The 22016-nt window shown below is 35.0% G+C and overlaps 1 protein-coding gene across 1 annotated transcript in view; it reads right to left on the bottom strand.

The window, feature by feature from the left end:
- LOC150103097 (putative ATP-dependent RNA helicase TDRD12) overlaps positions 1 to 22016 on the bottom strand; it is a 623943-nt gene that overhangs the window by 489267 nt on the left and 112660 nt on the right. The window contains exon 7 of the mRNA XM_090397898.1: positions 15911 to 16095. Within this exon, the coding sequence (XP_090254024.1) occupies positions 15911 to 16095 (185 nt within the window). The remainder of the gene's footprint in view (positions 1 to 15910; positions 16096 to 22016) is intronic.

Raw genomic sequence — 22016 nt, forward strand, 5'->3', positions numbered from 1 at the left:
TGGGTAATGAATCATTCATATTTTCATGGCTTGACAAATTATACAAAATCCTACTTGCCACAATAAAACTGTACTCGCATAAGACTATCCCCCATCCCATTTATTAATGATAGATCTTAATAAGTCAATAGGAATTCTATAAAAGATTAATGGTGTTGTATTGCTGTTTGGAGAACATTTCCTTTCTGTGAGAACCATTCCAAGAAGTAGAGTCAATAAATAATAAGAATAGGAAGAACAGTAAAACCAAGATCAATTTTTCTTTCTACTTCGATTTTATTTTATTTTATTTATTTATTTTTTTGAAAACATAATTTGTCATATTACTTTTTGTTACTAGAATGGCCTTTTATATTACACATGTTCATCTATATTTTCTCACTGTTAAAAATAATTTTGTTCAGAAAATTATTTTTTATTAAATTAAAAAAATATTATCTTTTGTCCAGCTATTTGCCAACTGGAAAAATCTACTCGCCATAAGTGAGTAGGTGAGCATATTTGTCGAGACCTACATATTGTGGTTCAGGGGGTGAAAGCTTGAATGACCTTTCTAGATCAGCCAGACTCATTTTTGTAAATTTATCAACATTTCCAGAATTCTATTTTCAACTTTTTGGTACAATGTTCATGAAAAATAATATTTTTGAGATAGTTCCAAAATATTCATAGAGAGAGAACTGTAACAAAAATATTATATTAAAATATACCTAGTAATTAAAAAATCAAATTTTTAAATTATTTATTATTGGAATATGATGGTTTTAGCAATGGGTGAAAATATTTATGTATACATGGTGAGACTTCAATTTTATAATAAAATCATGACCTTCAAATGTAACAAGAGAAAACCGGCAATTTTTTTCTTTTGTTGCATTTTCAGTACAACCAGCTTCTGTGATGTATAATGGTGAATCCAAGTCTCATCCATAGTAATAAATCTACACACAAAATCAGTTTTTATTCTTGTTAAAATGCTCCAAGTACTGTTCAGAGATTTTCATGCAAATACGTTTTTGATCTGCTGTGAGCAAGCGCGGCACCCATCTTGGGCAAAGCTTTTTCATTTGCAATTCTTCGTGCAAAATATATCCTACACGTTCTTTTGAAATGCCTATAGTCTCAGCAATTTCAGGCACTTTGACTTGCCAGTCACCAATATCATATCGTGCACTCGATCACTGATTTCTGGTATTCTTACACTTTTTGGACACCCTTCATGCTGATCATCTTCAAGGCTGGCGCAGCCTTGTTTAAACTTGGCAGCCCATTTCTTAATTGTTGAAAACGAAGGAGAAGAGTGCCCATAAACTTTTATGAACTTCGAATGAATTTCTTTTGGCATTAAGCCTTCTTTTACAAAGAATTTTATAACCACATGATACTCAATTTCATCCATTTCAAGAGATACAGACAACGCTTTTGCTTCAGACAGCTGTATAAAACAAACTACTTAATGGAATGACTTACAATTTCACACAGATGCTTATGACAGATGTACCAACTTAGGAAAAAAAAAAATAGTGTCGATAGTGTTGCCATCTATGGTTGAGGCTGAGAACTTTTCAGACAACTCTTGTAAAAGTTAGCAAATATCCGGAAATCCAATCTCATCATCACAAATATGAACATTCATCTGTACAAAACCACCAGTCAAGCCCAGAGATGGAATATCACTACTCAACAAGCAGTTAACAACAATAGCTTTGGGACAACATGCCTTCGAACAATACCGAGATATATATATCAAGATCACATTTCGAATACTGTCATTGTGGAATAAAGCCAGCAGAGACTCCCAATAGAAACAATTCAAAAAATGTCAACTGAGATGGTTGGGACACCAACTTAGACATCCTTTACCTAAGTTTAGTGCTCCTCTCTACAGGCCAACTAATGGACATAGAGGAAGACCAAGAAAACAATTTTGGCAACATAAGCAAACTTCTTTTTGAAGATGAGGCTCATGAACCATCTGACATTTACCATTTGGCACAAAACAGAGCAACTTGGCTAACTTTCACCAAACAGACTTTTCTATGAGTTTTTTATATGAATATTTCTAGATATATTTCCCTATTCATACATGAATAAATGATGATCTCTTTCTCAACCATACATAGATTTCCACAGATGCCCCCATTGTCCTCTCTCCATCTTCCACATATTGAAAAGTTTTATCAACTGATATACTATAACACCCTTTCAAAAGTTTATAAGCTTCTATCATATCTGTTGGCAGTCCATGCACTTCTCAGTCTGTTCTTGTAACCTACACTCCATAATCCTGGTATTATCTTTGCAGCCCTTCTTTGCACCATTTCCACATCTTAATCGCCTCAGAACCCAGAGACCAAATCAGAACACAGCAGTCCAGGTGTGTCACATCAAGGCCTCATAAAGAGGAAAAATGACTTCCATATTCTTACATGTCAATGTTCATTCCAATTTGCAATTTTTGGTTTGTGACTTCTGAAATTCAACTTTTTATCCATCATAACTCCAAGATTCCTAGCCACATCAGCTTCTCCAAGCATAATCCCACCAATATAATATACCATTGGAAATCTCGTGTCAAAGTGCATAACTGTACACTTACTAACACCACTGAACTGAAAGCCAATATCATTTTTCAACAGTTTCAGCTTATTCAAATCATCAGCAAACAAGCGAACAGACATGTTCTTCCTGATTATCAATATATAGATTGAACAACAATGGTGCAATGACTGATCCCTAGGATACACTGCTGGTCACCTTAAATGTGGTTGATCACATCCCTATATACCACTTTCTAATACATCTCTGTCAGCCAACTGCTTATCCAAGTCAATAGTTTATATTAAGATCCCATATCCTCCAATTTCTTCAAGAGCCTTATATGGTGTATCCCATTAAATGCCTTAGCAAAATCCAACAGTATAATAGTGTATCCATTCCTTTTATCCAACAAGCATAATTATGCTATAAGCAAACTACTCAGACATGACCTCCTTTAGTAAAACCACGTTGTTCCTTAGAGCTTGTCAGTCAACTTATTTCTGTATGAGAGCTTTTAATTTCTCTGTAATCTTCACCACCACCACTCCAGAAGCACTAATAGGTTGGTAGTTAGACACATCAGTTTGTGCATCACCCATATACAATATGACTATTGTACGTTCTTTCTAGATCTGAGTTCTATCTTGAACTGACTCAAATTATACAAACATGACAATGGCCTGACCAGATTGGCCAAAGATTCCTTTAGCATATGGTGCTGATATCCCATTCCCTATTACTAAATTCTTATCTAGTTATGCAGCAGCTCTGGAACCTCCTATGTACCTCTATCTCTTCATCCAATGGGCAGCAATTCTCGATTGCCTCCTCACAGTGCACCCTGGGTAATGCTAAATAGGCAAGAGTAAAAAAAAAACTGGTTACCAGTCTAAGGATCTACTGGCTATTATTATGCAATATTAAACAATTAAAGGTATCATCTTTTGAAGGCTAACCGACTAAAAAGCTTGGACATTCTGCTCAAATTTGCCACTGAAATCGAAAGTATTAGCAAGATAAAGTGCAACTACCTGTCCAGATTTCTTTTTGAAAGGGACATCAATGTACTGCTTTTCCAGGAAACTGATGCAGAAACTCTGATGCTCTCCTTCAAAAGTACAAGATAATCGATAATAATTCTCTTTTCCCTGTGTTCAAGGACATTCCACACTTGACAATCAGTCAATTAAAATTCAGACAACCACCAACATGTGAAGCAGAAAACTTACAAATAATTTCATTTCTAAAGGGACATAATTCCAAGTTTCTACGTCATTGGAGCAACATATCACCAAACATATGAAATAATGACATACATTCGAAATACTGTTGAGCATATGCACTTCTTGAAATCAAATATAGAAAATGACATCCACATTGTTACTATCAAGGTGGAAGATATTAATATCACCAATGTGTACAAGCCTCCAGCCTCTCCCTGGCCAAACCAGGTCCTTTTAACTGCAAATCATCCAGATATATGCATGTGACTTTAAGAGCCACCATGAGTACTGGAAATATTCCAGAAATTATGACAGCAATATTGCTTTAGATGAATGGACCGAGGAATATAACTTCTAATTAATCTTCAATGCTTGAATCAGACAACATGCAGATCTACTGCTTGAACAAGGATTACAACCCTGATTTAAGCTTTGAATCCTGTAATAATGGAAGTTACCCTCTTCCAACTACAAGAAAATGGAAATCAAGTATCCTAAACTGCAGATGCTTCTCTGCAGATTGTGGATCAGACCATAAGCTAGTATTAGCAAACCTAAGAATAAAGTTAAAATCTAGAAGCACTTTTAGAGTCAAAAGGAGACTGAATGTAAAAAAACTACAAGACAACAATATTCTAAGAAAATATCAACTAGAACTAGATAAAAACCTGAAGGAACTACCAAAACAGAATATAAACATCGAAGAACATTGCTGAAAATAAAAAATATATATATATATTACATTCGGAAGAAAAAACAATAGGTTATACAGAAAGAGAAAGTAAAAAGGATTGGATCTCGAATGAAGTGAAAAGGTTAAGCGATCAAAAGAAAAGCATGAAACTAAAACAGAACTATAACAGAAATGAATATAACAGATTAACCAGAGAAATTAGAAAACTAGTTAAAAGAGACAAGAATAACTGGTTAGAAGAAAAATGCAAAATGGCAGAAAAGCTATCGAAAGAAAATAACCTTCATGGATTATATAAACAAATAGACCAAATTAGTAAGACACGAACAACAAAAATTATAATGATCAAAAACAAAGAGGGGCAACTAATTAAAAGTAAAACAAAAAGAATGGCCAGATGGGAAGAATATTTCAAAGATTTATATAATAAAAACAGCTCCCAGGATATTACGATTCCAGTCACTGAAATGGAAGAGAAAACAGTATCTTTACCAAAGAAATAGTAGCACACGGCATAAAAAAACTCAAAACTAGGAAAGCACCTGGCATTGATCAAATACATGCAGAATTCTTAAAAGCAGGAAAGGAACAACTTTTAGAACCATTAAAAACATTATTTGAAAGGATCTACAGAAACGAAGCAGTGCCTGCTGATTGGACCAAATCAGTCATAACTCCTATATACAAAAAAGGAGATAAAACAGAATGCAATAATTACAGAGGCATTAGCCTCCTCAGTATTCCAAGTAAGGTTTTTACGAAAGTACTCCAAAAACAAATTAAGCCATATATAGAACTGACACTAGGAGAAGAACAAGCCGGTTTCAGACCAGGGCGAAGCACAATTGATCAACTATTCACCTTAAGACAGCTAATAGAAAAGACACTTGAGTACAACCAAAGTTACTACATAAATTTCATAGACTTTCGTCAGGCATTTGATTCAATCCATAGAAGAGAACTATGGAAACTATGGAAGAATTTGGAATTCCCAACAAAACCATAAGAATAATAAAGAATCTGTATGAGAAATCTGAAAGTGCAGTACGAATGGAGAATACCCTAACCAACTGGTTCCACACAGAGAGCGGAGTAAGACAGGGATGCAATCTGTCACTAGACCTGTTCAATCTTACACTGGAAGAAGCAACCAATAAGGCCTTAAACAATGAAGACTCCGGAATCAAAATATATGGGAAAAATGTGACAAATTTAAAATTTGCAGACGACATTGCATTACTTGCAAGCACAGAAGAAAATTTACAGCAAATTTCTGATAAAATACAGGAGGAGTGTATAAAATCTGGATTAAACATAAATATAGACCAAACAAAAATTATGCAAATAGGAAAAAGAAGCACCAATCTGAAAATTGAAATTGATAGTAAGAATCTAGAGCAGGTAGTAAACTTCACCTACCTTGGAGGAGTTATTGAGTACAATGGTGAAATTATAAAAGATATAAACAGATGAATCAGTCAAGCATCCCCAACTTTTGGACGACTTAATAAAATATGGAAGGCAAGAGACATCAAACAAATAACAAAAGTAAGAATCTATGAAACAATGGTCCTCCCAATACTCCTCTATGGAAGTGAATGCTGGAATTTCAAAAAGGGGAAGAGAAAAAATTATTAGTTAATGAAATGGTTTGGCTAAGAAGATTACTTGGAGTATCTCTGCTGGATCGACTAAGAAATGAAGACATAAGGAAATGACTAAAACAAGAAATAGACAAAATCCAAGAAAGACTGCAATGGTTTGGCCATGTGACCAGAATGGGAACAGAAAGACTACCATCTAAAGCCCTGAATACAACGATAGAAGGTAAAAGATCCAAAGGACGGCCCAGAATTAGATGGATAGACAAAATAAAAGAGGACCTGAAAACCAAATCACAACAAGTGACACCAAACTGGACAGAATTGTTCGGACTCTCCCGGGACAGACAGAAGTGGAAAGAGTTCATTCGGCCTCATCATCATCATAGATGATGGAAGAGAGAAGAAGAACTACAAGAAAAGTCTTGGGAAATTTCTTGAATAGCCAACACAGACCTATAATACTGGAGACTGGCATTGCTATTCCTGATTAAATCTATTCCTCAACCCAAATAGAACTTTAAGAAAGCCAATTGGGAAAACTTTACCAGACCTATAGAAATGTATCTGCTTTATACCGCCTTCTTACAAAACCTATGATTGTTTAGTCAGAGCATTTATATTGATTGCCAAAAAATACATCTATAAATATACTGAAAGGATTATATCCCTGGCCATAATGAATATAGCCATACAGTAATTTCATTATGAGCAGCTATCCTGAGGTTGCTGCAGACCTTCTCCACAGGTTGGACACTTCAAGAAGACAAAAATAGCTGGAGATCATAGAAAGTCTCGATTTCAAACATTCAACTAGAAAAGCATGAAGTTTCATGCAAGTTGAGCGAGACTCCAGGCAAATTCAAGAAACAACCTGAAGTTACACCAAATGTGATCACTAATCAGATCACAAATATTACTAGATCTATGAATGATAAAAAGTATAAAAATTTTATTAAAAGAAAACTTAAATTAATTTACCCATCAGAATTGGAATTTTCAAGATCCTTGTGTATCAAAGGAAGATGTAAAAGCTGGAAAAGGTCCAGGTTTTGATGCCATTTATACATAATTTCTCCTGAACAAAAGAACAAATGCCAAAAAGTGGCTTGAACAATTCTTTTCTATTCTGAAAACTGAAATCCTACTAAAACAATTTAAAACTAAATCAAAACATCCTGCAGCTGATATCTGGTGCAATCAGATCAATGAACCTTTATCAGCTTCCTACTCTGAGCAAATCTTGCCTGAAACCCTTCAGAAACCTGATGCTCTCCTTTAAAAGTACAAGATTAATAATCTTGTACTTTTGAAGAAGAGTAATAATCCTCTTCTCCCTGTGTCCAAGGACATTCCACACTTGATAATCAGTCAATTAAAATTCAAACAACTGCCAACATGTAAAGCAGAAAACTTACAAATAATTTCATTTCTAAAGAAGAATGAACAAGATGGTGGAATACAAACACTGATAATCCTCAGCTACAAATGTGGTCGAGGTATTAGTAACCAATCTGCTGTTCTTGAGCTTCCCCATAAGACATGGCTGACCCTGAATACCATTAAGTGAGAAAAGCACCTTTCTCTGCAATGTGATTGCTATGTTCCTAAGCAATTTATCACATCACCACTGAATACAGCCTGTGCTTATCAAGATGACTGGCCCAATTATAGTTTTTATATTCATGTTTATATATGTTTCTTTGTTTTTTTTATTTTTTATTACTTGTATTGCAGGTGCCAAATGCTAACCTTTACATCCAATGAAGTGATAGCACTGTGCACCATATAGCATACACTAGATTGACAGATCTGAGTAAAGTGAGCATTCATTATTTGAACAATTGCATCTGCTTCTGACACAAGGGTACCATTTGGTATGAAAATCAGCAGTACAAAGACCAACACTATGAAAATAGGCAGGAACATAGAAAACTTCAATTACATTCTCAATGAAGAAATTACAAAACAAATAAAATACTTCAGCTACTTAAGCACAATTTTAATGGAGATGGTAAATTAACTTTGGAAAAAGACAAAAGAATGAGCAAAGTTCGTATGGTGGAGAGCCAGTTGAATAAATCTATATGGAATAAGAGAAATCAGCCAAAATACTACACTAGTAATATAAAAGATAGTTTTCAAATAAGTTTTAAGTTATGGATCTGAGTTCTGATAAAAATGCCATCTATTCAGCTTCTGAATCATCATTATCAAGTTCTTTTCATGCCTACTGGCACATAAGGCTGCAATGCTGATTTTCCATCTGCCCCTGTTCCTCACAGAAGCAGGGGCCTGAAGAGATAGCATTAATGGCAGAATCACATTAAAAATGAAGACATTAGGAAGGAACATGACTCTTTTTGCATTCGAGAATGTGTATTCAAGCAGAAATCTGAGGTGCTATGGTCACTTAAAGAAAAAACAGTACAATTAGAGGATATGTACTATATTTAGTCAAAATTAGAATAATTAGAAACAACTGGAATGAAAATGATTCTGTATAGCGAAAAAGCACCTTCCTTACCACAGACACTATACTGCACAGACACAAACAAAACAACGCACAAGTTTCATTTGGGTGCTAAATACAGTATCTAACTAAAAACAATGTCCTAACATCATCTTTCAAATTTTCAGCTGCAGTAAGTATATGGTCACTCTTGTTCATAATACAATCACTTGATGCAGAAAACAGTTACATTATTATGCAAATTTTCAAAAGCATATATTATATATATATATGTGCATACATGTGTTAGGACCAAAGTCTGAAATCCCAGTTCATGAAATGGCTGACCACTGAGCACACTGGCCAAACTGATCAGCCAAAGTCCAACACACATGCTATAATTTTGTTTCTTCAGTCTTCGGCTGGCTAGTTTGGGATTTGGCATATTCTTGGCTGGCCAAACTCCAATATCAACAATTTTCTTGCAAATCCTTCATGACGGAATGTGTCTAAACTCATATGTATACTCTCTGTAAAAACAATGTTAAAGAAATAACTCATTTCTTTAACATTAAAATAACATTAGATCACACACCTTTGCATATTCAAGCTACAAAAATGCTTAAAAAATTTGATGGCAAGTGGTCAACCAGCTAATGTGGAAGACAATGTTTACATACATATACCTGATGTTGACAGAGATCACAATGATATCAAAGAAGTGTGATTGCCATGGTTATAAAAGTTGAAGATGGTTTTTAAAAGCCAGGGACAGAGCATGCTGTGCTTCGAAAAATATTCGCTAGAAGTAAATTTTCTCTCATCAGTGAGAAGTTTATAAAGCTGGAGTTAGTGTGTGGAGAAGAACAATCCCTTAGAAGCATTGCATTCACTCACTCACTGAGTAAGGGGGGGTAGACCAAGTTACACTCAGAGAGTAACTGCACTCAAAAATGCTCAAGCAGATATAAATGAAGAGAACTAAAAGCATTGTGCAATTCCAAGAATCACAAAAGTTCGTGTTGTAATAAGAAGTTGAAAGTTTATTTTTCACAAGGTTAGACTATAATAAATTTAGTTTAATCCTTTATCCAAGTGTGAGCAAACACAGTTTGCACCTGAAAGTATCTTCAGGACTGGCGTAAGGTAGTACAACACCGGGTAACAAATTTAGTTTAATCCTTTATCCATGTGTGAGCAAACTACCTGGTGTTGTACTACCTTACCCCAGTCCTGAAGATACTTTCAGGACAAACTTTGTTTGCTCACACTTGGATAAAGGATTAAACTAAATTTATTATAGTCTAACCAAGTGAAAAATAAACTTTCAAAATCTTTCTCTAAATCCAGAGTAATTTAATAAAAAAGGTGGCACACCGTTTGGCAACTCCTATAGATAGAGATGACCTTGCTATGGCTCCTGCCTGGTATCTCCACATCTCCCACTGAAGAGACCTCAATAAAGGTTGAAACTAGTCTGGGTAGTGGCCCTTCCCTTATACATATCCACAAGGAGATGTGTTTTGCATTATGGGAGATACTGAGATAGGAGAAATGTAAGCTTGCTCCACCTTTGCAACGAGTTGACTGGTGTTGTACTACCTTACCCCAGTCCTGAAGATACTTTCAGGCGCAAACTTTTGTTTGCTCACACTTGGATAAAGGATTAAACTAAATTTATTATAGTCTAACCAAGTGAAAAATAAACTTTCAACATCTTTCTCTAAATCCAGAGTAATTTAATAAAAAAGATGGCACACCGTTTGGCTAGAAGGTAGAAATGACCTTACTATTGCTTCTGCCTGGTATCTCCACATCTGGGCCTGGCTCCCACTGAAGAGACCTCCATAAAGGTCGAAACTAGTCTGGGTAGTGGCCCTTCCCTTAATGCATAACATTATACATATCCGCAAGGAGATGTGTTTTGCATTATGGGAGATACTGAGATAGCAGTAATGTAAGCTTGCTCCACCTTTGCAACAAGTTGCCCGGTGTTGTACTACCTTACTCCAGTCCTGAAGATACTTTCAGGCGCAGACTTTGTTTGCTCACACTTGGATAAAGGATTAAACTAAATTTATTGTAATAAGAAGGTAAATTATCGTTTTTAAAACATTCGAAAACTGAAGTTTTCTAAAGATCGAATAATCCATATTATAAGAAGTAGGTAGAGTTTCCTTTTAAAAGTGTTCAATAAACTGTAGAATTTCTTTGAAAAGTTTTAAACAGATGTAGTTTCATTTAAAAAAATATTCATTGAAATTGCCATGTTGTAATAAGTACAAGTATAAGTTCCAGACTTGCAAAAGATGATGTCATCGCACCAAAAGGTCAGCAAGTACCAAAGACAAAAAAGTCGAAAAAGAGCACAAAGATGACGTCAACACGCCTGGAGGCAAACATGTGACAAGTTTGGAAAGCATGCGAATGTGAAAACAAAGGAAGCTAGACACACACAATGCACCTCAGCAATAAGCAAAATTATTACAGGATTCTCAATGCTTGCTCTTGCCTGTAATCACCGCCATCCATGGTCAGAATAAGAAAGAGAAGCTTCATGTTTTGCCTTCAAGATTCTCAAGGCGTGCTTGTATTTGAGGATTTCAATCTTTCGTGATCAAAAGGAATAGAAGAGAAACATTTTGACAAGACGTTAGGAAGGAAGAGATCATCACAGTGAGTGAAAGAAAGGTTAGGAAGATTTCTGTAGGACATTTGGTTAATGCGAAGAATTGTTTGTGAAAGAGAAACTCGTAACTGTATTCCTGAAAATGTGTATAGAAAATGCATTATTTCAAAAAAAAAAAATAAAAATCTGAACTTGTGTGCGAGTAATATGTATGATTTTTATGTAATTGCCACAAATGACTAAGGGATAAATTAAGTAAAGCAGGAAATGCACATATGATTTTAGAATTCTGTATTCCTTTGAATAATGCCTTATACTCTCATTCTCAATATATAGTCTAGCTGGTGCAGTCAATAAACAAATAAATTTGCTAGACTATAGAACGTGAGAGATAAGACATAGTGTAAGCATATGGCGGCAGTCGGAAAGTAAGAAGGCCAACCATAAGAAAGTTAGACAAGGATAGATGGACACAGATATAAGACAGATATAACAATGTCACAAATGGCACAGACAAACAGAAAATATTTATGTAATATAAATTTTACAGTTTCATATAACAAGAGTTCAATAAATTCGTGTAACATTGCAATTAAATTATTAATATCATTATTAATTATCATATCATTTTTCTTTTAGATTTTGATAAAAATAAAATAATTTTTACTGTGCAAAATGCAAATAAAGCTCTTTTCAAAATAAGGTTATTAAAAAATTGGTAAAACTTCTTACTTTGGCCAACAGTCTCTGACCATTACTAGAATTGACTGGCCAGAGTCTGAAATGATAAGAACAGACATACTCCTTATTTTTGGACTTTGGCCAATGTGTAAAGCAGCCAGACATTTTGGGAAGTGGTCACAGATGTTGGACTTGACCCAAACATAAACACACACACACACACACACACACACGCAGTATGCAGTACTCCAGAAATATAACTTAACCTTCTAGTCATATCATAAAAAATTTACTCACCTACAGTATCAGTCTAATTTATATATATATATTTTTAGGTGATGTTTTAAAAACTGAGAGAAGTTTTGATGATAAAATAAAAATAATACTTTCTTGAATTCTTAATACACCTTATATATAACTGTACAGAAATATCCTTCCCTTCATGTGTTTAAAAATGTATACCACTGACCTTACAGTCAGTCCATAAGGGCTTCTCTTTCTTCCAGTGTCTTTTCCCAGGTGCAAAATACTACTTACCCACTAATTTATCTGGAATAAATGGAAAGGACCATTCCTATGTATTCCATAAATCAGAATGGAGGAATCATTGATGACTTAAACCTCCCTTTTATTACATTCTGACTAAAACTTCATTCACATAATTAAATATTTGATGATATAACAGGTCCAATTTCAAAATTTTACATTTCTAATTCATTTTCACCAAAATTTTTAACAAACACATTATTCCTTTATCTATTAGTTATTTGCATTCAAGATTCAAATAACTCTCTATCATTACATTATGATAGACATGTTACTGGTTGAGTGGGCCTTCCACAATGAGTCTTTTGACTACATGGAAGTTACCAAAATAATAATTACGAGAATACTACTGTATATACTTAGACTATTTGTTACAAAAATTTTCTCTCAAAATATTGTGGCATTTCTCTCATTTCTTTCAGAGCATTTAAGCGCTGTTCATATGGTATTTTTCTTTAGAAAGTTTGCCTTTTGAAAAGTCAGTGACAATAGCCAGAATAAAGTTAAACAATCTAAGAGAAATGGATTCTTATTAAAAAGCAGTATGTCTTAATTTTCTCTAACAAGTGTTTCGTACTGCAGCATCATCTACTTTTCTATTGTATATTTCCTTAAAATGCATTATCACTGCAGAGTATTTGTTAATAAGTGCAGTCTGTGATCTCACACTATTATACGTGGGCTGTTCAATAAGTAATAAGACTAATTTTACTGTGGCGAAACCACTCATCACAATATTAATTTCTGTGGAATAAAGAAATGTTGCTGTATTAACAAAAGAGGTTGATAGATGGTGTACACGGGCTGATGTGCCAGAGTGTCACGTGACTAAACGCAAGCGCTCATTGGCGCGACCAGTCTTCGAAATGGAAGTGTCCTTGGAACAGCGTTATGTGATTAAATTTTGTGTGCGTTTGCAAAAATCGGCATTGGACACTTTTAACATGACATGCGAAGCTTTCCACGATGAAGAAATGTCGAGGGCAAGTGTTTTTCGCTGGCATAAAACTTTTAAGGAAGGAAGGCAAAATGTGGAAGATCTTGAACGTGAGGGAAGACCTTCAACGTCCATCACAAAGACAATGATCAACACAGCAGCGATTATCATCAAGCACGTCAAAAGGAAGCGGCCATTGCTGAAGAATAGCTTCTTATTGCACCACAATAATGCAAGGCCACATATTGCTGGATGTGTAGTGGACGTTTTGCAGAAGAACAACACAGATATCCTACCACACCCTCCATACAGTCCTCATCTCTCACCGTCCGATTTCTGGCTGTTTCCTCAGCTCAAGAAACCACTAAGAGGCCGCCATTTCAAAAGCAACAAAGCATGTGTAAAAGCTGCAGAGGCGGTTTTGAAAGAACTCTCAAAAAACGGACTTTCACATGTGTTTAAGAAGTGGACGCAACATTGGGACAACTGCATCGCGTCTCACGGTAGTTACTTCGAAAAAGACCACGTAAATGATGACGATTAAAGGTAATCTGTTTTCTGTATAAATATAGTCTTATTACTTATTGAACAGCCTACATACATTACTGGATGCATACATTTAACTTAATAATTTTTGTTTATAACATGGTTGTTCCTTTTCCTAAATCTTTCTCTTTCTTTTTTTTTTTTTTTTTTTTTGAGGGGGGTGGAGAATTCTGGTAGAAGGGGGTGTAATTTTTTCACCACTGTTTCGATGTCAGCAACAAAGGGAACAGCAACAAGGTTACTAAAACAGCCACATACAAATTATGTACAAAAGAATATGTTGATATAAGATCTATCCAGTGCTTGCTTACCAATTACTAGTTTTTTTCATGCCAAGAACTTATTCATTTCACTCTCTAAAGTATCAAAGTAGTCTTTGATACTTTAGAGAGTGAAATGAATTTAGAGAGTTTGATACTACTCACTAATGAGACCTCGATAAGGGTTGAAACCGGTCTAGGTAGTGACCTCCTCTCATAATGCAGAACAGTAATACAGCTCCTAGGAGCAAAGTTCACATTATGGGTAAATACCAAGAATAGTGATTGGAGCTTGCTCCACCCTTACTATGAGTTGCCTCAGTTTGCACTTCCAAATGGGTCAGGTGTTGCACTATCCAGGTATTTGCTTACGCTTGGAATCGCCGAACTTTATATAGTTTCTATATTCAGCATGAAACTCTTTGAGTTTCTTATTCAGCTAAGAAACAATATGGGATGTAATATCCTTTAACTTAAATAAGTTCATGTCGCCGAATTGAAGCCTTTGGCTCTTCATATAATTAGTAATTGAAGTAACTTATTTTCTTAAAGTAAACAGAGAGTCCTAGCACAAATTTTGATTATCGATATAGTTAGTTAGAATTATCAGGAGTAGTGCTGATGTTAATTCTCTACAGGAAGATTTGAATAGACTTTTAGCTTGGACAAATGAGTGGGAATGTAATTTTAATGTTAATAAATGCAAGGTGTTACACTTTGGGATACAGAGATATAAGGTATGTACTGTATTGTTAGACCTATGCTTCAGGAAGTGGAGGAGATTCAGGCTCTCAGAGTGATAACAGAAAGTGAACTGAAGTTCCGAGGGCACATCGCCATCAGAACTTCAGTCCACTGGTCTAAAAACGAATGACCAAAGTGATATCAGGACTCTAGAATGTTGGTTATGAAGAGCTTTTGAGGGAATTTGGATTACAGATGTTGGATAGCAGGAAAAGAGGAGATAGATCTTCGAGTTAGTTAAGGGATTCTATCAGATTAATACAGTAGGAATTATAAAAAGAGTAGATGTTAAGATGATAAGAACAAGAGGCCATCCCTAGAAGTTGTATAAAGATGTGGTGAAGTAAGCTGTGAGGAGTACATTTTTTACATGGAGAGTTGTTAGTGAGTGGAATATATCGTTGGAGTGCATTGTAAATGCAGGTAGTGTAAATAACTTCAAAGCTCATTATGATAGACATGTTGCTGGTTAAGTGGGCCTCCCATGATGATAACCTCCATGGAGTCGACAAAATAATATTAGTAATAATGCAGGATATCTCTAGCGACTCAGGCAACAATCAAAGGAAGCCACATATCATCCATACCAGCTTTCATACCATTTCTTGAATTCATTCACACAACATCCACACACTACCTCCAAAGGCAAGTCACTCCAACACGAGAAGAGTAGTGAGTACTCTATTGCCAAACAGCAATCTATTGAATCAACATACAGGTTATAAAATAAGCGTCAACTGTTGTTGGGATGAACAACATGCATAGAAAAATCCAGCTCTCACCCCTTTCTTGACTGCATTCATTCTCAATTTCCATGGATACCTTCTCTCTCTCTCTCTCTCTCTCTTTAAGCCAATACAAAATAAAATTTGGACAGCCAAGTCCAAAATTGCCATCCCATCCTTTTAGTTCAGTATCCAAGTTCAGTATTCTTTTGTACAATTATGTACAAAAGAATATGTTGTTAAGATGAATAGTCTATCTAAAAGACAGCATAAGACTACTGCTTACCAGAAAGTGTATATTTCGTCTTATAAATTTCTAAATATAACTTACCTCATATTTAACAAGTTGCAAACTTTTCCTACGCTTGGTGATCTCTGCTACTGTTTGATTCTTTTTTATTTCACTTTCATGTAACTGTTGTTGGATTGAATTGAACATTGAGGATTTTTTCAAATCTTCATATTTAAATTTTTGTTTGGGATTACTACATTCATCAGATATTTCCTTTGGGAAAACTGAAATAAAAATTTACCCAAGGATTCACTATAAATCTGACAACTTTATAATTCATGAATAATTTTCTAAAATTCTGTTTCAATGAAAATACACTATAACAAAAGAAAGTATAGTTAAGACTATCTGAAATTCACAAAAAGAACATTAAGACTATGAGAAGCATATTTATTATATATGTCAACTAACTTCAACAGCTGATTAGTCTGTTTTGTAGGGAAAAAATCTTTAGTTTCTGTTGGAGGAGGAGGAGGATTAAATCAAAACCCAATTTAACAAAAGAGGCCCAGATCCTCACATCCTCAGTGGACCTCAAACACAAAATCCAACTGCAACACAGCCATAAAAAACCATTTGAAACAATCACAAAGAATGGCCTAACAAAGATGAAAAAAGCACCGCATAATACCTCAAATGCAAGTAATTTTAGAAAAAACTTCAATCCATCATAGATTTTTTTTTAACCATGAAATAAGAATTTTGCATCATATCAATATTCTTTACATTTTCTTTCATAAATGTGATAGCTGAAAGGTAAAAAGTGGTGGGGGGGGGGGTACACACACACACACTCGGGTCTCTTTTTATGCTTATCTTTTTTATGCGGTGCATATTTCATGCAAATTTGGGGTTTCCCCATTGTACATAATGAACAGAATGTTGCAGCGTAACATGAGTAACGTGTAAGCAGTAAGTGTCCGCGAAGTTTAATTTTGCATGTGAGTAAGTGTTTGCCCTTTCATTATCGTAAGTCTAAATTTTGCCAATTTTTATTTTAAAGATTTAATTTGGCTCAATGGAGAAAAAAAAGCACCAAAGAAAAGCAATTTCTCTGGATATGAAAATTGCAATTTTAGATCGCTTAGCAAAAGGAGAGGGATCTATGGCGATTGGTAAACATTTTAATTTAGGTGAATCTACTATAAGAGCAATTAAAAAGAATGAAGTCGCAATAAGAAAATCTGTCATTTCTGGCACAAAACTAAGTGCCAAATTATCATCATACTCAAGAGATGCTTTATTAGAAAAAAACGAAACGAGCGCTCATAATTTGGATTGAAGAATTAACTCGAAGAAGAATTCCTAAAAGTGGTTATTTAATTAAACAAAAACTCTTCGGTTTTATGAACAGATGAAGCAATTGGAGCCATCTACTTCTGTTTCCCAGGCTGATAAAGAATTTTTGGCTAGCAAAGGATGGCTAGCAGGGTTTTTAAAAAGGAATGCACTTCATAATGTGAAGATTACAGGCGAGGTTGCAGCAACAGATGAAGAAGCAGCAGCCAAAAATTTTCAAGATAAGTTAGCCAAAATTACTGAAGATGATGGATATTGTCCTGATCAAGTGTTCAATGCTGACGAAACAGGATTGTCTTGGAAGAAAATGCCTAGTCGAACTTACATCGTAAAGTCTGAGAAAAAAGTAAGTGGGTTTAAAGCAAGCAAAGATCGAGTAACGTTGTTACTTTGTAGCAATGCATCAGGGGACTGAATGTTGAAACCCCTCCTAGTAAATCGATCTCTAAGACCACATGCTCTAAAAGGCAAAGATCTAAACAGCTGCCGGTACATTGGATGGCTAATACAAAGGCCTGGGTAACAACTGCTGTATTTACTGAATGGTACAATAATTCCTTCGTAGCAGAAGTAGAAACATATATGAAGCAAAAAGCTCTAAATTTTAAAGTTTTATTAATCGTTGACAATGAAGAACATCCAAATGTACAGATAGGTGTTTTTTCCACCCAATACAACAAGCATTATTCAGCCATTGGATCAAGGCATAATTGTTACTTTTAAAAAATATTACGTTAAGCACACTTTTCAATTTATATTGGATAAACTAGAAAATGAATCATTAACAGTAGCTGACGTTTGGAAAAAATTTTCTATTTTGGACTGCTTAAATCATGTTGCATCTGCTATCACTGAAATAATACCACAAACTTTAAATGCCTGCTGGAAAGCAGCTTGGCCTGGATGTGTTGCAAACAGTGCAACGATTCAAACATCTACATTATCAGCTGAAATCATTACTTTGGCACATGAAATTGGTGGAGAAGGTTTTGATACATTTAGCCAGAATGATGTAGACGAATTGCTTGTGGTAATACCTTAAGTGACGATGATATTATTGGATATCGATCAACTTTAGATATCGTCGAAGATCCAGAAAACAGTGAAGTGGAAGAAAAATCTGTCCCCCTCACTGCAAATATAATTCGAGAAGGTCTTGAACTCTGCAATAAATTGGAAAATCATTTTCTTGTTAATGACACAAATTCTGAATGAGCCTTTCAATTCCAACTTGAGCTGAAGAACTGAATGTCTGGATATTACAAGCTCTGTAAAAAATTAGGAAAATCATCATTGCAAAGTTTAATCACTGATTACATTGTCATAAAAAAAATCAGCACAGAACAGGGTGAAGCTAATTCTGTTTGTGAAGAACCAATGCCTTTACCATAGCGATCTGATGCACTGACTATCTCTTCTGGTGATGAAAGTGATTTCACACAGTTCGCAAAACATTGCCAAATATTGTCTAATAGCAACGATAATTCTGATGAAAAATGTAAAAAAAATTGTTACTTTTCAATAAAATTAGAAAATAAGAATTAGGCATTCTTATTTTCCTGAATTTTTATAAACTTTTTTTATGTGATTTTAGATTTATTTTAATTCATTGCTTCAGTTTTATGCGGTTTTAGAAAATCATGGAATGTATCTAATTTTTCAACGTTAGTTAGGTCTTTTTTTGCGCGATTTTTTATATGTGGTTTTCTGTGGAACATATCTACCACATAAAAAGAGACCCGACTGTATATATATATACAGGGCTCCAGAAATCTACCCACCACAAGCAAACAGTGACAAGTGAAAGGTGAATTGCTGGCCTCATTCTAAATACATTCAAAATAGTTATTTTGTGCATAATATGCACTCTTTTCCCTTAAAATATCTCATTCACTGTGAAATAATTATTTGATCAGGGGTAGTTGCCAACAAATTTATTAGAGAAGTTTTATTTCCAGTTGGAAATAAAACTTCTGGATCCGAAATCCTTAATTCGAACATTAGTGTTCCTTTTGAAGAATTTGCAATTTTAGTTGCCAATTTTCTCAAAGTAATAACATAAACCAATCATCTTCACTTTCTTCCCTCCTTTTATCTGCAAGCTTCAGAACTTTATTTTTCTTTCTATATGAAAGACTGTTTATTTTTTCATAGTTAAAAACTCAAAACCAACCTTCCATACCCCACCCACAACACTTGTTTTGTCATCATTGTCATAGCATAACAATTGACAACTTTTAAAGGTTTTTTTTTGAAACACTTCATAAATATTCACTTTCAAGTTCCAAAAATCTCATTTCTCTTAGGAATGGGATATTACAGGGTTTTTTTCCTCCACACATGCTCCACATACATGACACACTTCCGGTTTTTGTTTCAGTCATGAAGCAAGAAAAATGAGCCATCATGTGTTATAATTACAGCACTTTACTTGAAAACAGTAAATCTTACATACTTAAAGCATGCAAGAAAATATGTAAGTTTTTCACGTCGTAGATGAATTTAAATTAAATTGCAGTTATCATTTCCAGTAAATAAATTTTTAATCAAACAATGCCTTCATTTAGTTCAATATTAAACTTGCACATATATAGAGTATGCACGACATACGCAACAGACAATCTATTCTGCAAGGATATGGAAGATATGAAAACACCTTCAAACTGACGATGATGTTTGCTATTTGGCCCAAAGATCATCTTAAAGTAAACTTCACAATAGAAAAAGAAAATAACTGTTGTCTACCCTTTTTAAATAAACAAGTGACATGACTTCCTAATCGCTCCTTATCCTTTTCTATTTACAGAAAACCCACATATATAGGAAGGTATTTACATAAGCAATCACACCACCACCATCCACACAACAGTAATGGCATTCTCAAAAAGTGTTTACTCACTAACCAAGACTATTTGTTCAAATGACACAGCACTTGCAAATGAGCTCAAGGACCTTCACAACACATTTTTACAAAATGGCTACAACCCATAAAAATATATAAAATATTGCATGCACTCTCCATTCTTACTGCAACCAATATACAGGATCACAGTAAAACTATTCCCATTCCATATATTAAAAGCATATCAGAAAAGATAGCTAAAGCACTCTGCAACTCCATGCCCCTTTCAAACAACTCATTCAGTTAGATACCTTCATCTGTTCTCCTAAAGATCAACTTCATCCTCCTCCTCCTGCACATCCTGGAGTGTATGAAGTTCATTGTGTCTGTAATTTATGCAGTTTAGCCTACTCTGGACAGACTGGTATATCATTTAACATCTGCCTTGAACACAAAAATTATTATAATTAATATTATTAAAAGAGACCTCCAGGGAGTCAGGGACTCATTGAGGGAGGCTACATACTACACACATATTATCATAATTATTCTTGAATTCATTCACACTGCTTGTGTGAATGAATTCACAACATCCAATGGCAATCCATTCCAATCACTCACCACCTTATAAGAGAAAAATCTAGCCCTCAGACCTTCTTAGTGGCATTCATTCTCAGCTTCCAAGGATGCCCTCTTGTTCTTTCCCCATCCACCATAAATTGAAAAATTCCATCAATTGAAATCCTGTATGACCCCTTTCAGAAGTTTGTAAGTCTCAATCATATCACTCATCTTTATTCTTTTGCTAGTGTCTGCAGTCTACAAATTCTCAATCTGTCTTCATAATCAGTATTCCACAATCCTGATATTATTTTTAATACTCTCCTTTGCACTCTCTCCACTGTATCAAAATCACAAAGGAACCCAGGAGACCAGACCTGCACACAATAGTCCAAGTAAGGTCTTATCAAGGCCTTGTAAAGAAGCAAAATGACATCCTTATCTTTACATATGAAAATTTGTGTCAGTATTGAAATTATCTTTTGAATTGTATTTGCAATCTTTGCCACATGGTCCCTGAACTTCAACTTGCTATCTACCAACACTCCAAGATCCCTAACCTGATAAGTTTCTTCTAGCATAATGCCACCAATATAATATAACATTGGAGATATCTAATCATGCCAAATTGCACGACTTTGCATTTGCTGACATTGAACTGACATCTATTTTCCTATTCAAATCTTCTTCTTCTTCTTCTGCAGCTTCTCCCACTTAAGTGGGGTCACTGTTTATTATGAGTCTCCTCCACACCTTCCTGTCTTGGGCTGTCACCACATCCAAGTTCTTCATCTTCAAGTCCTCTTCTACCAGCTCCCTCCATCTCTTCTTTGGCCGCCCACGCTTCCGCCTTCCTTGCACATCCATCTGAATGACCCTTCTTCCCACATATTCGTCCTCCCTCCTCATCACATGACCAAACCATCTCAACCTTGCCTCCTGTATTTTCGCTCCTAAGTTCGTAACTTTCACTGTTCCCCTGACATAGTCATTTCTCAGATGATCCTTTCTGGTCACACCGCATATTTTCCTATTCAAATCATTCTGCAATTATGCATATTAGCAGCATTCCTGATTACCCTATGAGAGAAAAATCTAGCTTTCACTCCCTTCTAAGCAGCATTCATTTTCAGCTTCCAAGAATGCCCTCTTGACCTTTTCCCCACCCTCCATAAAATGTAATATTCGATCAACCTGGAATCCTGTATGACCCTTTCAGAAGTTTTTTAGTCTTTGCAAAAATTACACCTTTAATCATGGTGATATGGGATGGCAGACCATGCTCTGAATACACCTTCACATAGGATTAAATGGAAGAAAACTTCAGTATTACATGTGTGTGACTATATATAATTCTGAGAGACTATTTTTAGAATCAGCACTGGCTATGAATGCAAGTATGGAGTTGCATTACTTTGCCAAAGATCTGGGAGACAGTCGTTC

The sequence above is a fragment of the Typopeltis vanoorti genome, chromosome 9 (genome assembly GCF_054136105.1).
Source record: "Typopeltis vanoorti isolate ZY-2024b chromosome 9, IOZ_Tvanoo_1.0, whole genome shotgun sequence".
Classification (NCBI taxonomy): Eukaryota; Metazoa; Arthropoda; class Arachnida; order Uropygi; family Thelyphonidae; genus Typopeltis; species Typopeltis vanoorti.